The 13965-nt window shown below is 44.6% G+C and overlaps 1 protein-coding gene across 3 annotated transcripts; it reads left to right on the top strand.

Annotated features, from left to right (window-relative positions):
- The first annotated feature begins 327 nt into the window (after nt 1-327).
- Nucleotides 328-2873, top strand: TMEM74 (transmembrane protein 74). 3 transcript variants are annotated; one of them, XM_058832074.1, is made up of 2 exons: nt 328-443; nt 1525-2873. In XM_058832074.1, exon 2 carries the CDS (start codon nt 1668-1670, stop codon nt 2631-2633), a length of 966 nt encoding a protein of 321 aa, XP_058688057.1. In that variant the 5' UTR covers nt 328-443; nt 1525-1667; the 3' UTR covers nt 2634-2873. The 3 variants fall into 3 exon arrangements, with proteins under 3 accessions (XP_058688057.1, XP_058688058.1, XP_058688060.1); XM_058832075.1 differs by having other exon boundaries at nt 333-447; XM_058832077.1 differs by lacking the exon at nt 328-443 and adding an exon at nt 449-510.
- Nucleotides 2874-13965: the final 11092 nt, after the last annotated feature.

Genomic DNA, 13965 nt, shown 5'->3' with positions numbered 1-13965 from the left:
GCACAGAGAGTACGTCCCTTGACGTCTCATCTCCAGCAGTTCTGGGATAATTTGAGATTCTGATTTTATCTTTCCCCGGAGTATGTCGTGAGCTCCCATGACTACGGAAAACAACTGCGGGAGATGACTGAGCTAGACCCACGCCTAAGGCTGCACGGCAGCTGCTCTCCGGAGCCGTGTCAGGACGCGGGGCTCGGCGGGGCTGTGCGGAGCCCTGGCAGCGCTCCCCGGGGCCGGCGGGGCGGGCGCGGCTCCGGGCGCTGTCGCAGCAGCGCAGCCGCCGCCGCCCGCGGACTACAGCTCCCGGCGTGCCGAGCGGAGCCCGCCCGCCCCGGCACTGCCCGGCTGGGCTGGGCTGGGCCGGGCCGGGCCGGGCCGGGCTGTCCGGAGTGGCTGGGAGCAGCGCGGCCGGGGGCGCGGCCGGTGGCGGAGGCGGGCGGGCGGTAGGTGAGCGTGTCCGTGTGTCCGTGTGTCCGTGTGTGCGGGCGGGGCCGGCGCCGTGGCGGGCAGGTGAGAGCCCCGCGGGCAGGAGGAGGAGCAGCGGGAGGAGCAGCAGCGGCAGGAGGAGGCGGCGTGCTCCTGCCTGCCGGGGATGCGTGTGTGCCTGTGCGTGTCTGCGCGCCGCTCACCTCGGCATCGCTCGGGTCACTCGCTGGCGGGTGCATCCAGCCACTCCCGGCGCCGGCGGGAATCGCTTTTCCCAGCGCGGCCGCTTCTCGCTGAGGTCCCGGGAAGAGCGTGAGTGAGCAGCGGCTGGGAGCGATCACGTATGTGCTATAGACGCACATGTGTTTCCTACGCATGCAACACATTTATCGGGCTGCAGGCTTCGCCCCGTGACACCGGGCGGCCTCGAGGGGGAAGGGGCCCAGGCGAAAGGGGTAATAACGAATTAATTGCAGATGAGAGGTAATATCCGTCTTTGAGTCATCAGTCTTTGAGGCATAATTTCATTCCAAAAGCTCTTAGATGGATGGTAGATCTTACATAGGAAAGCGCTGCTTTTCCCATAGGATTATCAGATTTCCACCGGAGAATACAGATCCTGGATTATTGAGCTACATGGGATTTGCGTGTTTCTTTCTAATTAGTCTGTGAATCTGAGTGTAAAATTCTTTATTTAGAAGGGGGGATGGGAGTTACATGCTTCTAAAAGAACAGACATATCTTTTCTCTGACATTTTACACAGTTTTTCTGGTTATCCCGTGCTCCGTGTGTACTTACTGCCTTAATTGGATAGTGGTGTCAAAGGTTGATTAGATTCCCTAATAGATTTTGGATCTGCAAGAAGATTGCAGTTTTAAATGTGTGGTTAAAACAATCGTGTTTGCCGTCTCCCCTCAAACAGTTGAGAGGAGGGCTGATGTATTACATTTGCGTTATCTTCCCTTTGGTTTATTAATGTATCATTGTGAGGTTGTCGGGTTCGGTTTTGTTGTTGTTGTTTTTTCCCCCCTCTGCTATTTCATTTGCAGACTGAAAAGAAATGAATGTCAGAGAGGATTTGTTTAATCATTTAACAGCTGACACAAGCCATGTCCCTAACAAAGCGTTGGTGAAAAAGTAGAAGATTTCTGGGATACAGCAGCGCCAGTACTGTGAAGCCGCTTCTGCAGGTCAGGAGCAGCATTTGCTGGAGGATGCCGTAGCCCAGGAGGTGAGGCTCATGGGAACGAGGTCGATGGCTTGCATGGAGCTTCTCTACCTGGCCGAGGAGAGCAGACAGGTGCCCCTGGGCACCGCTACTGGCTGGAGCCTGCCCTCCCATCCTTACGAGCAGCAGCAGTGTGAGGGGGGTGAGCTGGACCCCAGAGCAGCTGCTGCCGTGGCAGCCCTGCACTGTGAACGGCACTGCAAGCCCTTGCAGAGGGGCCCTGTGGCTGAGCCCCCCCTGGCACCCCAGCCCCTCTCCCTGGGCACCTCACCCCAGGAGCACCCTGCACCCTCCAGCACCTCCCAGCCCTGCCACCCAGCCGAGCGCTTGTCCAGGGAAGAGGATGGAGGGAAGAAGAAAGCCTGCTGCTGTGCCCAGGAACTTGAGACATCGTTCACCTGTGTGGATGAAAATGTAAATCTGGAGCATGCAAGAAGTCCCCCCACTCCTACAGGTGGCCAGGATGCCCCTCTGCAGCAGCATTCCTGCAGGGAGCTGCCACCTGAATGGGTGCACGATTCTCCTTCCTTGGTCTCCGAGGAGGACGATGCTGCCTCAGAGGCAGCAGCTGGGAAATCTGTTGACTATGGATTCATTAGTGCCATTTTGTTCCTGGTTAGTGGCATTTTGCTGGTGATAATTTCCTACGTGGTACCCAGAGATGTGACTGTGGATCCCAACACGGTGGCTGCCCGGGAGATGGAGAGGCTGGAGAACGAGAGTGCAAGGATCGGGGCTCACTTGGACCGCTGTGTTATTGCTGGGCTGTGTCTCTTAACCCTGGGGGGCGTGGTGCTCTCCAGCCTGCTGATGATGTCCATGTGGAAAGGGGAGCTGTACCGGAGGAGCAGGTTTGCATCCTCCAAGGAGTCTGCAAAGCTGTATGGATCTTTCAATTTTAGAATGAAGTCTGGTGCAAATGATAATATGCTCGAGCTGTCGTTAGTTGAGGAAGATGTGCTTGCCATAGATAATTAGTGTGGTCATGATTTTTAAGGCAGCATTTCTACAGGAAAATGTCTTTCATTAAAGAAAGCAGATGCAGCTAAAGATAGCTGGTGATGCAGTTTATTTGTCTGACAAGAATGGTGTTATCTTAAGCTCTATAATCAAATGTTTTCAATATATGAGTACTTGTTGTAAAGGGGAACTGTGCCAGATGAAATGCAAATGATATAAAATAATGAAAACCACTGAATAAAAAGAGATTTGTGATAAGTAGGTTCCTCAGATACTCGTTTATCCTAATATAAAACATTCCGCTGGTGTCTTGCCTATATAATTTTCTTATTACTCCCATATAGAACAAGAATGACCTTGACACTTTGGAAGCTGTTTATTTTTGAAGCCTGCAGAATTATTAACAGTCTACTTGACAGAATGTTAAGAGGCAGGACCAATAATCAAACAGTAGGGCTAATATTTCATTAAGAGATATTTTTTTATTCTTTAATTTTAAGCAGATCCCTTCTCTTCAATTAAGTGACAGCTATGGGAAGAAAGAACACCACTTGGTCATGACTGGCCACAAACCTCCCATATTTTCAAACAATTGTACAATTAGTGATAATTATTTAAAATATAAAATAAGAGGCAAAGGGCAGGAAACCATATGGCTCATGGTACTGGTAGGAGACAAAAGACTCTTTCAGCTTGAGGTCAGTGGCTCCATTTCAGTTCAGATTAGCAATGATTGATAGTCATTAACTTCTGATAGCTATAGTGACCCATATAAAAGAAGTTTAGTTCCTGGTGGACAGATGTCTTTGTATGAAAACTGCCATAACAGGAATTAACAGACCTCTTGTTTGGAGTCTCAAAAGACCTAAAGACTGAAAAAGCATGGAGATGCTGAGACTGGACACTTCTCCTTCAGTACACACGCCAGAAGAAATTCAAGCTCAGCTGCAGGGCTTTGCTTATACTGGGGCTGTCTGCATCTTATTAGTCCTTTTTGAAACTTCAGTTTTATTTCAGTAGGCTGTCAACCTTCCCATAACCAGCAAGGAAAGGTCAGGAAGGAGCTCTCTAAACTCATTTAATAAAACCAAATTTATTTGTAAAGAATAAATCATCAGGAAATACAGAGGTTAAGTACCAGGCAGTTTACTGGCTGACATGAGACTCACTTAACATAGGGAATGATCAAGGGTACATGTTGCTATTAATCTCAGTTCTGTGGCACTGTAGCCAAAAACCTGTACCACTGATGCTATTTGGTTTATTACCAGCCACTTTCTGGGGAACATTGATGTGTTCTTGCAGTGCTGGGAAAACTGACAAAAATTGTTCAGTGCACCACTGTCAGTTCTTACTGAGCAATGGTTAATACATACATACATACATACATACATACATACATACATACATATATATATATATAATGTCTTGTTAATATGTATATGTATGTTATATACGTATGAGTCCCTGGCAAAGCCAAACATGGGTGAAGTGCTCTGTCTGCACAGTCTCTGCAGTCTTAGAAATGTGCTTCACTGTGACAGACTTCTCAGTTGTGAGTTAAGTCTAAAATATCAGGAATATGCATTATTTTTAAAATTATACTTTTTTTCCCACTGTGACACACAAGAGTTCTCTTGGGAAGGGGTGAGGGGATTTCCTTTATACTCCCTTTAACCAATAATATTTGGCAGTACAAAGTTCAGAATAACAAGTGGATGGTGGAAACGTGGGTTCCTCACAGAGAGACTGAATGATATTTTGTCACTTGGTTCTTCATTCCCATTCTCTGGCTATTTTTGTCAGGAGACAAGTGCAGCACCCAAGTCTGAGTCAACCAGTTCAGTCTCTTGTGCTTGCTGGCTGCAGGTGCTGGCACGGGTGCCTGTGACCAAGAGCCCAAGGAGCTGCCCTGCTCCAGATTCACACCTTCAGTCAGTAAATTCCATAGTGCGGTACCCGGGCTTTAACACTGGCCTCGCAGAAGAGATGCTGCTTCACGTGTTCTCTGCTCCAACCACAGCTTTAGGTCAGTGTTCTGCATAATTAAGTGAGCTGCCTTATTAGAGGGTGCTGCTGCCCAGTAAATGATTCTCCCAATTTAAGTTATGATACACAGCGTGTTCACAGGCAGTAACTCAGCAGTGACCAGCATCTCCACAGTTGTCTTTGAAAAGCTTACATCCTTCTGGCTGTGTCATCAGGGATTCCTGATTGAATCTCTAGGATAAATACATGAAATGTCTTCTTAGATCTGGAAGCTACCTCGGCCTGTTGTGATCAGTACAAGTGAGGAAGGAGCTAGCCTGAGAATCTGGATGCAGAGCAGGAAGGTCCCTCTTTTGCTGGCCTTGGCCAGCTGCTGGAGTATGGGGACACTGCCTGCAGAGCTTTGCTCGAGGTGGGGGAGGTGGGAGCAGCCCTTCCTCTCATCCTGCCTTGAGGATGGGAAGGGGCTGGCCATGGCCTCCACAGGTCCAGGAAAGCCATGCCGAGCAAGAGGGCAAATGTTTCTGAGCTTGGCTCAGCAAGATGGTGTGGGGCGGGGCACAGATATCTCAGGGGATGGAAACCCTTTCACCTGCCTGAGCCCTGTATTCTCACCTACATGACAGAAGCTCTGAGGCTGGTGGTTTTGAGAGCTATTATTTTTATTTTCTAATTATCCATATGCATGAAATTGGAGTACATTCCATTACTGCAGAAAGATGACAGCTTAAGCTGTATGGATCACAGATTTCTTGTAGGAACCATGACATGCCTTAATGCTGATTATTAGCACTAGAAAAAGGAACGCGTCCCTGACTGTCAGTATGTTATTGTCAAGTGAGAAGTTTTCTGACACTTTGTAAAATGCCTGTCACAGATCATGAACCTGCAATATTTTAATGAACCCTCAAATTTTCCCTAAGCATTTTAAGGAAACATTAGTCAACCTAATAAACTAAATGTACACTGCAGAAGTGTGAGGAGTAATAAAATTTAAACAACGGGACTAACAGAGTTTCTTTATTTTGGTGTGTGTGGTGTGAAAGAGGTGAAGGAAGGCCTTCAGAGCACAGGAATATAGGAGATAAAAATGCTCAGGACATTTCTCTGATCATCTTTAGAAATTGCAGCATGATGTGAGTTGGCGGCACAGTATAAAACCTCTGGACTCTCAGGTTCTCGTGCTGTGAAACCAAACAAAGACAGAAACCAAAGCACTTGCTGTCTGGTGGCTGATGGTGGAAATGAATGTATGAGCCCACTGGCCAGTGGACAGGCCTTCACACCATTCACCTCACATAAGATGGTACCAAAGGGAGCGAGGCCAAGAGACGTTTATTGCTCTCTCATGCCCCTTCGCAATTTGACTTCCCCTGCTTGAAATTTAAGTGCTTTAAAGGTACAAATGGGAGAAGAGTTGGTGGTGTTTTTTTCATTGCCTGGGCTAAAGTTGTCACTTGATTCATTGGAGAGCTTTCTCCTTTTTTGTGGGAACTAAATTTTGGCATATACCGAGTGGGTTTTAGTGCCCTCTAAACATATCTCAATTCTGAGTGTGGATTTCCGAGAACCCTGGAAACAGAACAGGCTTTTTGCCCTTAGTCAGTCTATTTCTGACCAGTCCCAGTTGGCAAATATGACACTTCCCCAGTTTCTACCTCATGACACGTCTGCCAGCTGGGCCCAGCCCTGGTCTCTCCCTTCCCGCTGCAGGTGTCCATGCTTCCCTGAACTGTGGGAAGGGAGGCTTCCCTGCAGCGAGGCGACAGCTGCCAGTGTCCAGCTCCCTGCTGCTCCAACAGCTCCCTGCTGACCCATGTTCTCAGTTCCTTTTTCTCAGTCAGACACTGTGGCTGAGGCTGGACATTGGGAGCTGCATGGCATCTGCTGGGGATCTCATCAGAACGGAGGCTGTCACCGCATGGTCCCAGCCCCCATGCTGTGGGTGCCCAGCGTGTGTCCCAGCAGCCTCACCTGCTCCTGCCAGCCTGAAGCCAGCCCCGTGGCAGAAATGCCCAAGACTCTCCTAGGGAGCTACGCTGGGTTGTTGCTGGGTTTTTATGTGTTTACAATTTTTTAATCTTTGTAATTCTTTTAAAAATCTGTCTGCAGTGACTCCAGAGTTTACTGACTAAGAAAGCAACTGGTTTAATCTTGTAAAACTCTGACCCACAACGGGGTGAAACATCACAGTACATCATGAGCTGTTCAATAGTGCATTTGATGCCTTATTACAATCGCAGCCGCGTTCTGTACAGAGTCGAAAATAAAAGTCTATGAAGCTGAGCACTGTCATTGTCCTCTTTGCTCTTTGCTGATTCCAGTGACTGGCTCTTCTCTCTGTGCCGGGGGTGCAGTCCTCAGTGTTCAGCAGCACGGAGCCCATGTAGGCAGCAGGGCCACCTGGCAGAGGTGGTGCTGGATTGAGCTGTGCTGGCACACCAAGCTCATCCCCAGCTCACCCCTCCATTGTGTCCCTGCTGCTGGCCCTTCCCACACAGAAGTGTCAAGCAATACAGTTTCAACTCCATGCAACCAGAGCAAAAAAGAGAAAAAGTGTGTGGGAGCAGCCATGGCTGTGTGAGCAGGCAGCTGAGGAGGTGCTGTGTCAGATGGTGGGTGTTGAGCCCCTGTTCACCGTCACCTCATGCATGACCACTTCAGTATCACATCCTCACCTCGGCTCGGCTTGGCCATGGCCAGGGCAGGAGGGCAGAGAGCGCTGGGCCCAGCAGCAGCCATGGGCATGGTCCCAGAAAGCACAGGAGGTGATGGGCAATGCAGGGAGATGCAGGACCTAAGTTCCTGGAGGCCGATGGGCTAGGCATTGCCACCTCAGTGGCAGCTTCACCTCTCCCCCGTGAAGAGCTGTGTCAGAGTGGGCAGCAATGGGAGGGTGCTGGTGCAGTGCCAGCAGTGACTGGCACCAGCAGCTAAGCAGAACCTCCAGGGAGCCACAGTTTTCAACTGGCTTGGTTTGGTTTGGTTTGGTTTTGCTTCTCTCAGATCTCCAGTGTGTGTCAGTTAAGCACCGTAAACACTTTTGACAACCTGTACTCCCTCCCAAACGCAATTTGAAGGTATGCCACACAGGTTATTCCCTGTAAGGTCACTTTTCATTCCAGTATGACAGAATCAGACCTTTCCCTGCCACTCTTGTGTGAATCACCATGTGGGTGGGAGCGCTGTGGTGGGTGTGGATCCAGGCTGGAGCAGGCACTGTCTACTCATATTACCTATTACCAGAGAACAGAGTACAACAGGGGCCCAATTCACAATTCAGGCTGTTACTGCTACAGGAGTAATAAAGGTGTCCCAGAAGTGGACAAACTGGCTGCAGTGACTGCACTGATGCCACATGCAGACTATGGTGTGCAACTCATGGTTAGGAAGAGGTTAAGAGAGTAGATGTATTTATAGATATGACATCCATCAGCTTAAAGAACTGGGAGTCTTTCTTACTGAAAGCAAACACACACAAATTCATTTTTACTCAATTTACAGATTTTTTCTTAATCTTACCATTTTAAATTTTGAAGCATTCAGTGTCACATACTGTGTTCGCAGGGTTTTTTTTCCCTGTGTTATGAGTCCTGGCAAGGTCAAGAGTCCTATAGACTGCAAGGAGGTGAGATTTCTCTGACTTTCTTTTCAGTTTAAATTAAATCCTGGATATTATAAATCTGCATGAAGCCAAACAAGACAAGAACCTCTTATTTGAAATGAACCAACTTAATATTTGTTTGTGTAAATGTAAATGCAGTGCCCATGGTAGAAACTGAGATGAATAATGCATATTTTAATTAGATCTTCAATAAAAATTCATTGTTAAAATATTTCTTCAGACTTGCTGTATTAAAAACTTGTAAAGAGTTCTGTGCTTATTTATGTGCAGATTGGCCCACTGTTACATATGGTAAAAGATACTGATCAATTGCCATTAACTGAGCTGCATCTCATGGGCATTTGGCCATTGTTTTGAACGAGGGCATTACAACCTAACAAGTGTGGTTTTTGTTCACCTGCACCCAGTGTGTAACCCATAGACCACTGGAAGTTCTTCCATCTGCGTCGAGAAATGGGATGCTGAGTAGCATAATGTTCTCAAAAAGTCTCCCATGCACAGATACCTCCTGGAGAGCTGGAGAACCAAGGCTTAAGTCCCAGTCCAGCACTGCAGAAAAAGCTAAATTAGTGCAGAACCACTAGAATAAATTAATCTGAAAAGGACTGCATTTTTTTTTCTGACGGATGACATTTACATTTAATTTAAAGTACAAAATAATCTTTTTTAAAATCTTGAAAAGTCAACCCAAACTAAATTTGCTAATATTTGGAGGTATTTGCATACACTTTTGCACATTTTTTTTTTTTTAAGGCATAAAAAAATCAATAGGCTTCTGTTGAAAGAATAAAACGTATCTTTATATCAGCAAAAAAAGCTTTTCTTTTCCAATGATTGTTTCTGTTTTGACAGATGTGTATGCAGGGAAATTTAGCTATTGTTGAATAAAACATTTCCAGAAGCAAAATTGATTAAGTCCCTTTTGCAGAGGGAAAAAATCAATTCTTTCCATTAGAAGAATCTAAAAGATGTTGATCAGCTAGAAATGTAAATAAAGTTCTTTAATCACTATTCTCTAACTGCAGTGTATCCATCTACATGGGATTGTCTCGTCTCTTTATAGCTTAAAATAAATTTGGTTGAACTCTTAACATGAAACAGCTTCTGACAAACTAGCCAGAGTAACTGTGCTTGAATGTAAATAATATCAAGTAGCTATCCTGACATTTTGGTATTGCTTTTCTCAAGGATTAGCTGTTCATGAGATGAATGTATATGTGATAACAATATATCCAGGCTGGGAACAAAAATATAGTCACTGAAAGGCAGAGCAGTAGAAAGTGTGTGACTGTTTTCAGTTTCTATGTATTCTGATTTCATGCAATAAGGACAGCACTTTAAAGATCTCTTCATTAGTAATTGTTGAGGGCTATTAAAGGTCACGGAGGGCTATTAACAGAAGGATGCCAAGTCTAGCTCTGTAAGTCCCTAAGCTTCTGATTGCTAAGAGCTGAGAGAATGTGCTGGTGTATGCTTGCCCTTCCCTTGGTTTTAGATAAAGCTGTAACTGCTGCAGGCTACTATCTGAGCCTATTTTGTGACAGATGGACCTTTGATTTGATCCAGACTGACCCTGTGTTCTCAAAACTTTGTTCTCTGCCTATAGGGGCAATACTAAGTCACTGTTTGCCGCTGTGTCTTCATAAAGAAGGAATCAATAGATCACAGCCTTACCTTTGTTTTTACCTCCTTACAGGAATGGTAATCATGGCTGGAAGAGCTCTTGAGAGGTCATTTTTCCAGTCTTCTGGAACTTTCACCCTCCATCAGTCCTCAAAGATGATTACTCATGGGCATGAAATTGCTGCTCAATTCTCTGAGCCCTCTGGGGTGAATTTCATAAGGCTCACATGATTTGCAGATACATTATGTATCTATGCAGCCTCTTCTGCTCTCTACCAGCCAAAGTTCTTAAGTTCTGAAGTCTATGGATAGTCTGAATACTTTTAGATTTTTTTATTGAGGTAAAGAAAGGTTGAAGCACTTCAGCCTTCTCAATGTCATTTTCAATTGTGTCCTGCCTCACTCCCCACCAAGCAGAAAACCTGTTCTTTCTTTGTCTTTTTTCTTCTTTCTAGTATAAATATAGAGCACTTCCTCATGACCTTTTTTTCTCTTCTATGAGGATCTCACTTGCTTACCCTCACAAAAGAAATGAAAATTATCATTTATATGTTCTAATTTCCCCAGTGGGGAAATTTCTAAAATTTTAGACTACTGTTATGGTTAGACAAATCCATGTTTACAATTGTTATTTTTCTTTCACATTTTCACATTTCACATATATTATTTTGTTTTCTTAATTTTGGTGAAGAATTTGCTAAATTTTCCCGAATTCCTTTTTCCTTTAAATTTCTGCTATGTGGGAGCATATTAATTAGTGCTTTGAATTTGCTCAAGTTTTTTGTTCCTTGGGACGACTTCCCTGGAGGCAGAAATACTCTGTTGCAATAGCCCTATATTATGGTTTGATTTTTTTATTCTGCTGAGCTGGTGATTGTGATCCCTACTCCTGCCCACCTCCATTCATTCTCCACTCAGACTTTCTTCAGTGTGGGCAGCAGTGGTCCAAGTTGGAGATTTTGTGTTGGCCTTGCTCTTTGAGCCAATGCATGTTGCTAAGGAAAATGCTGTGGGCTTGTCTATGGGATCAAATTACAATGCATGGCTATTGAGATGGGAAATGTCTTCACTTAAACTTCACAGGATATTGAAACCAGTCTTAGCAAAGGGGCGAGTTAGAAGCAAAAATCAATATTGGACAATGCTGAAATGCCTCTGTTCAGCTGCTGTTTTAAGTGGCTTGTACAGACCTTTCAAGTCATGTTGCCAACAAATGGAGGAAATACAGCTTTTAAAAAGTCAGAGAATTATTAATAGTGTGCTTGACCTCCAGCTCTGCACAGTCTACAAAAAAAGCATCATTTTTCATATGCTGCTGCCTTATGTCTAATTCTGCAAGCCCTGTTAGGAAGCAGTTGCACATAGGAGAAGTGCATTCAGAGAGTGAGGGTCAAAGCTTTAGATCCATGATGGACTGTGGGAGGGAAGGAGAGTGGGAACAGCTCATGGTCAACCCCTGAACAAAAAGGGAGGGGTTCAGGAACCCTACACCCCATACATCATTCACATGCTAATGATATTTCTTGTCCTAATGTGTGAGAAAAGAAAATTAACTGTGCTGAGGCTACGCTTGCAGCTTTCCAGCAGGGATAGAGAAGTATGAAAAGAAGCAAATGTCAGATGGCTTCATAAGAAAATGAATGCTCTAGCCACTACCCTGGTGTCTGAGGAGTGACTGGGGAACCAGCACCTCCAATTGTGCTCCCCAGCAGGCTAATCTGTTGTGCAGCATTTATAGCACAAAGAAACAGTCTGAACCTTTATTAACTTTAACCACTGTCTGAGTAACCTAAAGTGACAATCTATCTCTCTTATTGCTGTTATTAAGTCAGTTTTGATAGGACAATGATAAGGACAATGCCTTATCATCTGCAGAAAAAATGGAGAGGAGATATAATGCAGACAGCAAGTTTCTAGGTAAAATTAATCTGTCTGAGAAGGGGAGAAAAACGCTGCACACTGTGCTGAACAAATCTTTGCATTGATTTCTGGAAACAGAGTCTTTCTAGGAGCACCACAAATGCTTATCTTTATTTAGTGCTTGGATTCAAAGAGCTGTCAATCTTCCTCTATCCAGATAACTCCCATTTGTGTTCAGGTCTGGGGTGTTTTAGGGTCATACATTATTTCTGCTTGTGCTGTTCCTGCTTTTCACTTTGCTGCCAGCTCTGCAGTTCTTCATCAGCCTCACACAGCCACGTGTGCAAACAGAACCACTCCAGCCCCACTGCTTGGTGGCAGTGGGCAGTGTCCAGGTGACACGTGGCACTGCTGCAGCTCCAAGAGTGCACGAGCAAACCTTGGAAATGCAATACTTGTTCTCACAGAGAGCCTTAAACAATCATTTAAATATACATGGAGATCTCATTTATGCATTGTCATCTGAGAGCCCAAATCTCATCTGTCTATGGTCATGCTGTGTGTGGACTCTGTGGCCCAGCAAAGAACTAATTCCTCCTCTCTGACTCTCGTACCTACTATCTGGTTCTGTGTCCAGTGCATAGGAATAAAAAGGCAATTCTTTTATACCTCCCCTTCAATTCAGATGGGATTAAGCCTGCCTTTCAGCTGGATGGCTGAGGTAGCCTGAGATAAAATTTCAGGCCAGTAATAAGTTACTACTCCTGCACAGAGAAAGATGAAAGAAAAGTAGTTGTGAATTGGAGAGATAAACAGCTCCTGGGGAAGCTCCACTACACAGCAGTAATAGCTCAAGTCTGTGGTTTAAAATCACGGTCTTAACTACAGTAAACAGAGACAGTTATAGTGGCTTTTTTTTTCCAAGGTGATGGCTAGAATGCAGGCCAAGGAGGACAGACATGGAAAATTTGTACACTATTTAAGAATCCCTCACTGAACTTACCCCACATCCCATTAGAAGTTCCAGGATCCATAACAATAAGTTTACATACATAACTACAGTCACTACAGGATGAACCAATGCACTGCAAGTAAGGAGGTCTGTATCCAAACACCACAGGAGGTGAATTTGTCACATAAATACCATCTTTCTTTACCTAGAGCTCTTGTGGGAGCCCTAAGTTAATTTCTGTGTTCACACAGGATCACTTGGTGTTTACTGTCATTTATATAGGACAATGTTTGGTTTAATTCCTCTTTGAAATAAGATATTTTGCCTTACATTTACCCATGCATCTTACTATTTTGCCTCAGCAAACAGAAGGGGGAAAAAATAAGAAAAGTGGTTTTAATTTTTATTTTTTTTTGTCAGGGAAAGTATGTGGAACTAAAAAGAAGAAAATGGAAGGGAGGTGAAGGTCTTGTCAGCAAGCAGGTAGGAATATGGATTTCATAATGTTAATAGCTACAGTCAATAATTATTGTGGAAATAGATTTCACAATTCATATTGAATTGATTGTAGCCAGCTTGATTGATGCTGTTGTAATACAGAAGGCTAATCAAGACTGGGAATAAAAAAAAAGAACCAAAATCCAAAGGCAAGCCCTTACAGATTAGTCATTCTTTATACCAGTAAGCCAATTTATCAGCAGTAATAAAAGGTCCTGATTTTGAAAGCAATGACTCATTTTCATAAAATATGTCCTCTAGTTACATCCAGTGTTTTTGACGGTGCCTATCTCTTGTCTATTTTAATGAAAGGGGTAGTCAGATGCCAGGAGTTTTTTACACTACTCTGTATAAGATCAATTAGGTTTAGTGCCTTTTTAAAATGTAATTGTTTTGGACAGACCTTAAATTCTCTCTCACATCATTCTGTTGTTTTTCAGAATAAAAGTTGATTTTGCATTTAATTTGGGAACACTCCATATTCTTCAGGTTTCCCTAAGGGCACAAATCACCTGAAAACCTTAGGTAATGTCTTCATGAACCACTAAACAAATCCAGCCATCTTGTGATGTACAAAACAGGGATCTTTTTTTTCTACATTTTTATACTTTCACTCCCCCCGACCTCTCCCAGCCTTGCAGTCCCTCTCTGCCTTGTGCTCCAGCCCCCTTATAAACCAATGGCAGGCCCAGCAGAAGACTACTTGATGATTGTTAGCATAATTTTTATCCATTATTTCCATTTTATATGACCCATTTACTTTACAATGTATTTCCTTTTCTCATCTTGTTTCAGAACTAGTT

This window comes from Poecile atricapillus, chromosome 2, assembly GCF_030490865.1.
Source record: "Poecile atricapillus isolate bPoeAtr1 chromosome 2, bPoeAtr1.hap1, whole genome shotgun sequence".
Taxonomy (NCBI): domain Eukaryota; kingdom Metazoa; phylum Chordata; class Aves; order Passeriformes; family Paridae; genus Poecile; species Poecile atricapillus.
Note: the sequence above shows the minus strand (reverse complement) of the source record. Positions and strands in the feature narration are given on the sequence as shown.

Coding starts and splice junctions, on each gene's coding strand:
- TMEM74 (XM_058832074.1), top strand. CDS start 1,668: ATGGGAACGAGGTCGATGGCTTGCATGGAGCTTCTCTACCTGGCCGAG.